The sequence below is a fragment of the Anser anser genome (assembly GCF_964211835.1).
Source record: "Anser anser genome assembly, chromosome: 1".
NCBI classification, from domain to species: Eukaryota; Metazoa; Chordata; class Aves; order Anseriformes; family Anatidae; genus Anser; species Anser anser.
In genome coordinates this window covers 96,033,397-96,044,706 of record NC_139720.1, presented here as the reverse complement: position 1 = coordinate 96,044,706, position 11,310 = coordinate 96,033,397, and the positions used below count along the sequence as shown (strand labels likewise).

General features: G+C 39.8%; 1 protein-coding gene across 5 annotated transcripts; it reads right to left on the bottom strand.

Moving 5' to 3' along the window:
- Positions 1–387: 387 nt before the first annotated feature.
- On the bottom strand, positions 388–11,309 carry SLC35A5 (solute carrier family 35 member A5). Of its 5 annotated transcripts, none has more exons than XM_083820427.1 (7): positions 11,202–11,309; positions 10,759–10,935; positions 9,891–9,989; positions 8,078–8,211; positions 5,802–5,869; positions 3,679–4,474; positions 388–2,505 (listed from the first exon to the last, which is right to left on the bottom strand). In XM_083820427.1, exons 2-7 carry the CDS (start codon positions 10,886–10,888, stop codon positions 2,437–2,439), a joined length of 1,296 nt encoding a protein of 431 aa, XP_083676553.1. In that variant the 5' UTR covers positions 10,889–10,935; positions 11,202–11,309; the 3' UTR covers positions 388–2,436. The 5 variants fall into 5 exon arrangements, with proteins under 5 accessions (XP_083676553.1, XP_083676552.1, XP_083676550.1 ...); XM_083820426.1 differs by having other exon boundaries at positions 10,759–10,950; positions 11,202–11,296; XM_083820424.1 differs by lacking the exon at positions 11,202–11,309 and adding an exon at positions 11,171–11,185 and having other exon boundaries at positions 10,759–10,950.
- Position 11,310: the final 1 nt, after the last annotated feature.

Below are 11,310 nucleotides of genomic sequence, written 5' to 3'. Positions count from 1 at the left end.
ATGGAAGTTATTAAAATGAAATTTATAGAGGGGAAAAACTGACTAAGCAGGGTAAGAGCTGAAAGCAAGTCTAAATATACTTTATAACATTTGCAGATCAATAATTTCCAGCTCTTATTTCTCTTTAGGCATACATTTCATGGCAGGAAGGTCAAAAATTTTAAAGACACTCATCTTTGGTTTGATGCTCTATCATTAGAGGTATGAGGCTAATTTTTATGTTCTGACTTAAGGCAAGGCAAAGCTGCCTGCAAAAGTTGATGTAAAAAGCTACCACTACTAATGCAAAGCAATCTAAAAACTAACAGTACTTTCACTTTTCATGGAAATGTCTGCTAAAGGTGGTAGCTGTGACTGAAAAAGACAATGAATTGAGGCAAGTATATACTGCAAACCTGTATGTAATGGAGAAAAAAAAAAAAAAAGAAACTGTCTTATTGCAACTAAGTCTTGAACAGTTTGAGCTTTTTTTTTTTTGCATTAAAGTTTCATTTCCCAAAATAGAACATTACACACCAACGAAACTCATGTTTCTGGAATTTACATTCAAATATGCTTTCTTATTCATTCTGTACAAATCCAAACAACTAGGATTCCTTTTGATAAAACGAGCTACTATACTAGCACAACAAGATCAGCTGTAAAACATTTTTCAGCTCAACATATTTACAAGGTTAGCTCATATAAACAAACCACAACAGTAATTTCACTTTGTGTCATTCTTAATACATGCTAGAAAAAGATCATACTCCTGGAAAAAAGATGAAAGAAATCAGAATAAGAATTTCACATGCATTGTTTATAACTTGACAGTCATCGGCCACAACTGGAAACAGGCTGCCCTGCTTGATGGATCAGTGACAGGAGGTATGTTAATTAATATAGCAATGAGCCATCAAGACAGTATGCGTAAGTAAGCACACAGAGCCTGGAAAAAGGATGGCAGAGGGGAACAAAGGCAGAACTGTCTTCAGTCCACAGAGAAATGCATCAGTAATTGATTAAGATACACTGTGGTATGAGGCTCTGACACTGAACTCATTGCATACCTTCATAAGAATTCCTTTGACAGCGATCTTTCCGTTATCGAAGTCTTGTTTTTGACTGTTCCCTTCATCCTCCAATTTTTAAAATTCCTTGAATTATTTTGAACCCATTTTTCATCTCACTGAAAATACAATCCAGCAGACACTTTAACAGTGATTCTGAGATCACTGTGCCTGACATTCTGCAAAATGCTTTTGCTCTCTACAAAAACGAATGCAAACTCTTATCAGCCTGAGTTGTCAGAGCAACAACAAATGTTATTAACACCTGCACCCTCCTGCTCAGTGTTCCAGATATTGCAGGGCATCGTTGCAGCTACATAACATCCGTTTTCAGATAGTGGCCCCAGTGCAAAGTCATACCCTTTCTAAATGCAATAAAGACCCTATGATACATTCATACCAAATAACACACTTTTGTTTTATTCAGGATCTTTCAAAGTTAAGCCACATAAATTGCAAGTAAAATCCACTATTTTCTACAAAGGCATTCCAAATTTCAGTTCCCCCAGACGTCAGGAGACAGGCACACACCAGTCTCATACTGGAAATGTGAGAGAGCTGGTGGCTGAAGTCAGTGATATCTACTTCAGCCACATCAAAGAATCAGAAAGGACTCCACAGGAGCCAGTACAGAGTTACACTGGTGTAAAACAGGAATGAAAACAGAATTAAGACCATTCAAACTGAAAAAGATTCTCCTGGATTAAGAATATGTTGATCCTTCAGACAAATTATCTGATTATTATACATTCTCAAGTCAAGGTTTGATGAGATTGGTTCAGGGGGACTCTTTCACTCAGCTAGGGGTATTTCAATGTGAATCACCAAAATACAATAAAACCTCATAAATAAGAGGCATATTGACTGTTATTAGTAATATCTTAAGCCCTGAAAAGAAAACTTAATGAAGCATTTTTACATTGGAAGATACTAATCAACCCTTATATCACTTTTGCAACGTGGACAGGTTTTATAATCTCTGCTTTGCTAACCAAGGAATTCATACAGGAACTGGCAGTGACTCAGGACAGTGAACCAAAGTGATGAAAGACATGGTTAGAGTCCAGGACTGCCCTCCAATGCAGCATGTCACCCAGACAACTGAGTCCAGGGTCCAAGCCTCTTCTTGTTTACTTCAGGTATAAACTTCGTTTATTGCAGCAGATTTTGAACTCCTAATTTGCACCCATGGGAAGAGGGAAAACAGCTCTCAAAAATAAATGGCTCAAATTAAGAGCTTGAATGTTTTCCTCATCCATCTCTGACATCCAGACCCAAAGTAGTCTCAATTGTTCTGCAAATGGCAAAAAAGGACCCTTCGCAATGTTAAGGAAACATTAACATTCTCTCACTATGAGTAATAGCATTCCTCTTAGCCAGCTCCATGCTAGAGCGAATCTTCATCTGTATCGATGTCACTGCTTGGTTTGTTCAGTCTCTCAAACTCTTCTCCGTCCTACAGGAATGAGAAGAGAACAATGTGAGCAAAAGTTATCTTGTTATTAATACATAGAAAGAGGAAGAGAAAGAGAGAAAGAAAAGAAATAGGTTTATTTAAGATATCTCTGTCATATTAACACCCAGTAATTTACATGTTTTACCAGTATGTTAAAATCTTCCTCTAACATATACATGTTCATAAGGAACGTCCCGTTCATCTTTAATACTTTTTAGTGACTTGGTCTCTAAAACAGCTTGTAGCCTATCCATTCATCAGGAAACTTGCTCACGTAGCACTCTTTGTTTTTACCACAGATGCTCAATTGTAAATGCTAAAATAGATAATGCCAGCTACACCAAAAACTACGACTGTATTATTTACTGCTTGTTAAACGACAATCTAACAGGTCACTATGTAGAAGTTCTAGAAAATATCTCTTCCAAGTTTAATTTTTTCTAGAATTAAATGGAGACAGCACTCTCTGCTGGTTGCGTCATGCGTAACAGCAGATCTGTACATGCAGAACACACAGACATTAGCTCCTTCCCACTCTGACTAATTTCTCAGCTCAATTAAATGAGCTGAGACTACAGCTGAGTCTAAGGGCAAGCCCTCTGTGTCATGTTCTAGCTGTCTAGATTACTATTCAAATTAGGGCAAAAGAAAAAAAAAAAAAAGAAAAGTACCTGCAGAAAATGTTGCGTACGAAAAAAATCGTGTTAAGAATGTCCTCAGATATCTTTTGACTGTTACAGTATGAAGAATCTTAACTAATATATTAATTTCTTTATGGGCTCAGCTACACAAAGATTTATCAGTTTTACTTAAGTACAGTTAGTTCCCAGGCGTCAGTTCCAACTTCTGTATGCCCAGGGTCAGTGGACAAAATATATCTGGTCAAAGAAGTCGCAAGAGAGGATTTGTATAAAAGTTGCTAAAGTTGCTCACAGCACTTTCTGTAGTCACGGCAGAAAAGCAACAGTTACCTGAGCTTCATGAATTTAAAAAGTGGAATACGCAAAATAATTTCCCATCAATTTTAAAGATTTTTAACAAACAGCGAGCTTTGGTGTTTGAGTTGAGGAATGAGTCTGGTTACATGCAAAACAAATCTTCCAAATATGCCATGGTGGAAATGGAGGTGAAACAAAGGAGAAACGAGAGAAGAGGAGTACTGAAAAGCCTTACCCCACTTGACCTCTCCCACGTGTCTCCTTTGAAGAGCTTGCCCCTTTCCCGCAGAGTGGCAAATTCCAGGCCTCTTGGTTTACTGGCATTGTAGATGAATATGGAGAGAAGCACCACAGGAGCTTCCAAAAAGAATTCTAAAGAAGGCCTGAAGTCAAAGATGACGAAAGACACTGTGGTGATGATGACAGTGGTGATCTGAGCAGTCATAACATGGAACATATTGTCTCGGAACTTCAAGATGAAGGCCACAGACAGCCCCAGGAAAGCTGTGACAAATATAAGAGCCACTGAGAAGATGTTGTGCCCATAAAAGAAGCCGCAGTTCCCTATCTGCCTCCGGTCCTTGGCCTGCAAACCCAGCATCAGCCCATTGAACAGCACCCCGAAGGCATACAGTTTGCTGTTCTGCGTGAAGATGCTCTCACCAAGCTGGTCCCCGTCTTTCAAGATCTTTTCGTTGTAGATGTTAGCCAGGGCAGATATGAAGCACTGCACTAGAATAAGCAGATGTCCCAGACTGAGGCGGAGAGGTTTCAGTGCTCCTGCCATGGTACTGGTGACATTCCACTGGAAGCTGGGAAGGAAGCTTGGTGCTCCACAGTTGCCCTTTTCAACACATGTTTCCTCAGGTCCGGCATAAAGAAGGCAGTGGTTAGATGGACTGAAAAACATATTGTGATGGAATCCGTGTACAGCCAAGCTTTGCTGATGGCCTCCAGTTCCCAGAGTCAGGGCAACGATGGACAGGAATAAGATGACCAGAGATGCCCACTGTACCCAAGAGAGTTTTCGCCTAGGAGCAGACAAAAAAGCCACTAACTTTAGAAACACAGCGGCACAAATTAAACAATACGAGAACAAGCTCTAAAAAACACACAAAAGACATCATGCCACAGGTAAGGAGATGTAGACAAAGTACAATGAAACATCTTGGTTTTTCATAATTGACAGGAAAATGCCAAAACGTAGGGTTCTTTTCTGTGGCAAGCAGGCCCCAGCCTGGTGATCACAGAAACACAAAAGGGAGAACACACAAAGCACAGAGATAATTTATGGAAAGTCTTTCAAGATGTTAGTTCTAGACGCCAAACAACTGACAACTAAAAGCAACTATTGTCTCCGTGAACACACAACACAGGTTTGATGAATTCAAAGAAAATCAGACGTTCAAATAATCCTCTTCCTCTGGCAAACCTTCACAACATCTCACTTTTCCCCCATGATTCTGTGCACCTTTCTAATATTTTACGATGATACGAATGCAATTCAGAAGACCTAACAGTCTTAGCTATTTTATACTTTTTCACTCAAGCGAAGCCTGTTTATTGTGCAAAAAAATCAGAATTTTGGAAGATTAAGCAAACTGTGACATCTTGAGATGTAAAACTAAAGAACTGAGAAAAAGCCTTTTGGTCAGACTATCAGATGCTCTTCTGGAATATTAACACCTGTAGAGAAGGCATCTTTGTTCGAAGTTCAACACAAGTAACCTTTTAGGTGGAGTATGAAAGCTAATACCCATTTCCCTGCTAGTCTTTTCTGAATCTAAACCACACCATAAAGAGCACAAGTCAGTTGAAGAACATACAGGACAGAGAAACTGGCTTTTGTCACATGAATAACAAAGAACAGACGTACGTATTTACTTTTAAAAACACACAGTTGACCAGAAACACATCAGGGTTTACACAATATTACTGAATACACCTCTGTCTTTCACTCTTACATATCTCATTCCTTCTCGTTGGCTTATATTTACATTCAATTAGGAACAACAACAGACTGGAAAGAAGTACTGCTCATCACTAAATGAGATTTAATGCACAAATGAAGGAATCCAAACCCAGACCTTATTTCCGGCCATTCAACAAGTATATAATCATGATTTCACTCATTTTCTGTTACAGGTGACCAAATGTAGACATGTAGAGACTCCTAATAAGCTATTATTTCCAACACCTTGGTATGCAGAACACAAAGCCATTTCTCCAAGTTGGTATAGGCACAAGAAAACAGTATTATGGCTCCTATCAGACACAGAAAGAACGTAACATAACCTCTTCATCAAGGCTAGAAAGATAAAATTTTAAATTTTATTTACCTTCATAAGTACTACTTACTTTAGCACTATCCTGAAGAGAAGAGCTGTTGTTATAATGACAAAATTTGAGAAAAGTACAGCCATTGCCTAGAAAAAGAAGGGGAGCAACATTATACTCCAGACACAATGTTGACATCAAAAGCCCACCAACTTTGAGTTGTCCCCTTTCTGCAAGGTGTTTGGAAAGCATCACCCTGGTACTGAGTAGCACACCCTTAAAATGACATTTAAGTCCCGCTTCAAAGTATCAAGCGAAGCGTGGAGACTAAGTTCAACTGCAGTGGGGAGAGCTCTGCTGAAACAAAGATGTTAGGAAAACAATCAGGCTGGAAACGTACTTGGCCAAAAAGAAAACAGTTTATTTTTCTGTCAGATCAGTTCCCCAGCCAGACTGACCACTTAGCTGCAAAATCAGCTGTGTCAGCACAAGTGAGAAAGATGCTCCAAAAGGAAACTAAGAATAGGGGAAGGTGAGGCTGCTTCTGACGGCAGCTTGCAGCATCCATGAAATCTCAGACTTGGGCAGAAAATAAACTTTTTGCATGTCAAATGCATCTGCTTTATCAATTATAAAACATAAAGAGATGCTCACCTTGAATTTTCATGACTGCTTCATGACAGGATTACCCTGTATAAACAGTATACATATAAAAAATAGGCATCTGAACTCTTTCCTCCATTTCACCCTTAGAGGGAGATTGCTTTTTAGACTATTTTGCACAAAATCATATATGGATTCCGAAATGCAAAGTGACTTTATCTTGTACTTTCTTATCTACATTTCCAATTCTGCAATAGCAGAGCCTTTCTCATTTATCAGAGGAAAAGCATATGCCCTTTTCCCATTACCTCTCGTAATAGATTGGCACTATCTGCTGAATAATAAATCTCATGAAGCAGCATGACAAGGTCTCACGTAAGCTGAAGACTGACACAAAAAACACCTGCCTAAGAAATCATAGCTTAATTTTCTGCTTTGTGAAATTACAACTCAGTTAAAAAATCATGTTAGGTAAACATCGTGGAAGAAGAAAAACACTGAATAAACAGAAGAATCTGGAGCTGACAGAAATCACTCTGGAAAAAAGAGGCTTGATGCAAAACTGATGTATAAATGATGTGCAAAACGTTCCACATATTTTTTTGTCTCACAGTCACCAAAAAAAGACACCAAAAATTCTAGAAGAGTGCACATGTTCTGAGGGGAGAAAGACCAGTTTTGCATGTGTGTCCGTGTGCAATATACTAGCTGTGCATTTAACAAAAGATCATGTTAACCTGAGCCAAAACAAATTGCTTAAGAAAAAGGTTACACAACACCGTTTCTTAAGTATCAGGTTTTGCTATTACAAACATTAGAGCTGAATTTCCTTCCCAAAGAAAAAACCATCAACTTATATTAAAACACCCAGAATGTTCATTTTAATTATGTTTTTCCAGGCAAGTCCTATTCCAGACTCTGTTCTGTCCCTGTCAAAAGTGTACACCTAAAAGGACATAATTTTAGAGAAGGCCTGAATGAAAATGAAGCAACATTTATACAAATTTTTAATGTCAAACAAGTGTAGCCATGCTATTTATAGCAAGCACTAATCATTTGTTTCCACCTAATCAGGCTGTGAACCAAAAAGTACTCTATCATGAAAAAAGAAAGCTCAAGAACTGCATCCCGAGCATCTGTAGATTTATCCGGAAGGCTGAATGTAGCTAGAAGAAACTAGCAATTAAACTTTGTGCTTAAACATAACTACATTTAATGCACAACAACATAAAAACAAATGTAAATATTGAGATTCAAACAGTTTTCTTCCTTCCCTACTCACTTCCTATTACTCACCTGCTTTAGCGGGTTACATTTATTTGCTTTTCTTTGGAAATGGTGAGGAAAGATTACAAGTCAACATGTGAAGCCACATACATAAAGCAACAGAAGACACACAGAAAATTGCAATTCATATACTAGCAAGATGAGCAAAGACATTTAAAGAGAAATACAGAGCTGAAGAAAAAGAAGTGAAAGCACATAAAAAAAAAAAACTGTCCAACTCTTAGGCAATTCAGCCTATTCTTGAATTATTTATTTAGGATGGAGAAAATACAGAGACCTTCCTCTACTGACACCTGTAAAACACGGACCATTGGCAGGAAAAAAAGAAGATCTAGCTGAAGATCTAGAGATCATTCATTTACCTGCACATCTTTCCTTGTCAATGTTACAACTGTGAATAGCTTAAGGTCAACGTTACCCATTAGTAAGACACGAGAAGATACTTTATTCAGTACATGCATACTTACTGGCTGGAGGTAGGTCAGCACATAGAAGACAATCAAGTTGTCCAAGAAGTAAAGAAAGGCAGGAATTGACCATTTCATGGAATTACAAAAATTCTTCCAGGAAAGACATCCAGAGGGATGATCCAAACAACCCTCTGGAAGGAAAACAAATTAATAGGAAAGGCATTTTTCTTATTTTCTTTTAGAACAAGTCTATTCCAAACCCTTTTGAATAGGTACCACTGTTGTGTTCTTAAGTTCTTAACGCTGTTGGAATGCAAAAAACCTCAGGTACTACAGGTCTCTGGCAACACAGAAGACACACCCAAGGCAGAACACATAGCTAGAGAGCAATCCATTGCCTACGGGCATTCATCTTCTTGCCTCACCAGAGAAACCATCCAAGAATACTTTACCCCCCATAAGAGTATTTGCCCACTGGAAGCAAAAAAGCAAATATCAATCATTTGTTGAGGGCCAGAAAGCACTCCAGAAAGTCCCCACACAATAGTCATATCATTACTGGGTGATTACTAAACAGGTCTAGACCTGAAACAATGACTCAAACAGGGGATCTGTTCATACAGCACCCAGAGGGTGGCCAGTAACATCAGAAATACAAAATAAATCAGAACTCAGTATATGTAGCATACAACACACAATCTGAGTCAAAAGAGAGCAAATGGGAAGAAAGCACAAAGAAAGGACGAGGCACAAAGAATGACATTTACTTAGGCATTCAGGACACGTGCTTTAGGATTGTGCCAAACCTTAGACTGGTCTAGAGTTGACAACAGAAGCACTTTGTTAGTACAGATTTAAGATTATAGAATGTTATCTAATCCTCTTCTGAATTAGTTACACACTGAGAACAGTAAAACTCAGAAATCTGGTAGAGAACAAAAGAAAGCAAACTTGAAAGCAAACTTGAAAATACACAGGCAGCAGTAGGAAAGGATGGCAAACATTAACTGTATTCGCTGTCTTAGGTATTTCTGCGTTAAATGGTGGGGTACAATTTTTATTGGCTTGCCGGGGCCATGATCGTTAAACGAATAAGTGGACAAAACCAGCACTTCAATTTAACATGTAATAACGTGCTGACTGCACCTGACAGCCTCCTCCAATTTAAACGTCTGTTCTCTAAAGTTTTGCAATGCTATGAAGTTAGCTTCTCATCCTTTTTAAAGCAGGACAGAAGCTATAGAAAGGTGCCAAAAAAGAAATGAGAAAAATAGCCTGCAATACAAAACTGGAAGGTAATGAAGCCTGACATTGCTTTTCCTGTACAGACAGCGGCCCCAAGATTTGTCTTCGTAACAAAGCTACTTTGAATTCTTACATAAAAATGCTGATTCTGACTGAAATACCACCACACACAAAATCCCCTCCAGTGGAAGGTGGTGGCACTTTTAAATAGAAGTGCTCAGAAGACTGGAAGATAAAGGCCGATCCTTTAGTTAAAGCAATGTATAAGATTCTGTTCAGTCACGTCTTCACAGTGAGGTGAAGTACCTATTATCCTACCCTGATGCTGTGCTAAAATTCTAAAAAATATTAGATTGTGCCTTCATTACCCTATCTAATTCAGCTTACCTGTCCTCATTTCAGCTATCATACAAACAACTTGAGAACATATGACTTTACAGCACGAAGTATAGTTGTAAAAAGTACTGTTATAATTCTGTATGGAAGACACAATCCCAGAGAACATTACTAGCAGGACTTATGCTATACTATTAAACATGAATCTTTTAGTTAAAGAAAAAAAATTGAAGTACAGCAAATCTTAGAAAGTCAGTACGTCTTAGTTATTTTAAACATACGTACTTACCTTTTTTCTTAACCCATAGTGCCAGTATCAGACAGAGGAACAATTTCACTACTTCAGAACATATGTTCACTGTCGTAGGAAGGTAATCGTATTTGTTATCTGTGGGATTCAGCAAATTGTAGGGAGTACATGGTCAGATTCTATCTCCTGCATCCACAATTAGAGAAGAAACTATTTTAACCCCTTCAGTCAGAATTTTAGCTACTCCCCATAAACACAAAAGGCTCTTTCAGCACTTCAATTATAAATACTCAGTTTTTGATGACATACCACTGCCTGAACGTTCCCCTTCCTAGGTGAAATCTTCCTTCATTTGGTCTCAGTTTACTATGAAACTTTATAGAAGAACTCAAGAACAACACTGTCTTAAAAAACTAAAGGGAATGTTTTCCCCTAGACAACAAAATGCTATTTTTTCCCTCCAAGGAAAAGGCTTCCAGGATGACACAACCGTCTTTTAGGATTATACATGCTCTTTGCTAATATATGCTGAAGGGGGAAGCATTACAGCAAGACAGATATAATATGCACACTATTTCCTAAACCTGTTGAGAAACATTGGTCAAGACGTTCACCACCAACCGTGCTTGCACAACAATTTAGCCTTTGCTGAAAAATAGCTACTGAAGAATTCACTGCCTCACCTTTTACGGAACGATCTCCACACGGATCAGACATCTTGCAACCGCAAGGTGCTACTTTACATTAGATCCAGTGACATTTATGTTAGACCCAATGAAATTTATGCTGCTTTATATAACGAGATGTTGGTGCTAAGAACTCTGAGGGCTAGGTTTTTGGGGATGCTTTGCCCGAAATGCCCACTCGCTCCTATTTGAGGCACGTTATGTCCACCGCCCAACAGTACCTTCGTTGGCAGAATACTTCATCAGGAGGATCCGGCTGGAGCCCAGCGCAATGAACACTCCCCCGAGCAGGAAGGTGTAGGCGGTGGTCTTGGAGCACGGGGCGAGGCGGCGGCAGCACCTCAGCTCCATGCCGCTGCCTGCCCTCGGCTCCCTCCGGACGACAGAAGGAAGAGACCCTATAACAACCGGCACTGTAGGAAGCCATACAACCAGGTGAGGCTGCTCGGTGCCATCTTACACAAAGGGCTCACGCCACAAGCCACGCTTTCACCCCACTCTTGTATCTAGGAGAAGGACACGCTACGAGACCAGGCGCAGAGGGACCGCCATCACCGCCATCACCCGCACCCCTCCCGCCGCTCCCTCAGCGCCCATCGCCGGGCCCCTCCCCCCGCGCCTCTGCCACCTCACCCGCCCCTCCCATCGGCGCTCTTGCCCTTACCCCGTCACGTCACCCCTCCTGGCCTCTTCCCCAGCGGCGCGCATGCGCGGGGAGGTCCAGCCCCGCTTTGCCAGCCCCGCCGTCGCGTCATGGGCGCGACGAGGGGACA

Excerpts from the sequence above, each read along its gene's own strand:
- SLC35A5 (XM_083820424.1), bottom strand. Across the intron at positions 8,212-9,890 it reads ACTATGGGTTAAGAAAAAAG|AGGGTTGTTTGGATCATCCC; the intron begins GTAAGTACGTAT and ends TTTTCCTTCCAG. Across the intron at positions 4,475-5,801 it reads CTCTTCAGGATAGTGCTAAA|GCGAAAACTCTCTTGGGTAC; the intron begins GTAAGTAGTACT and ends GTCTGCTCCTAG.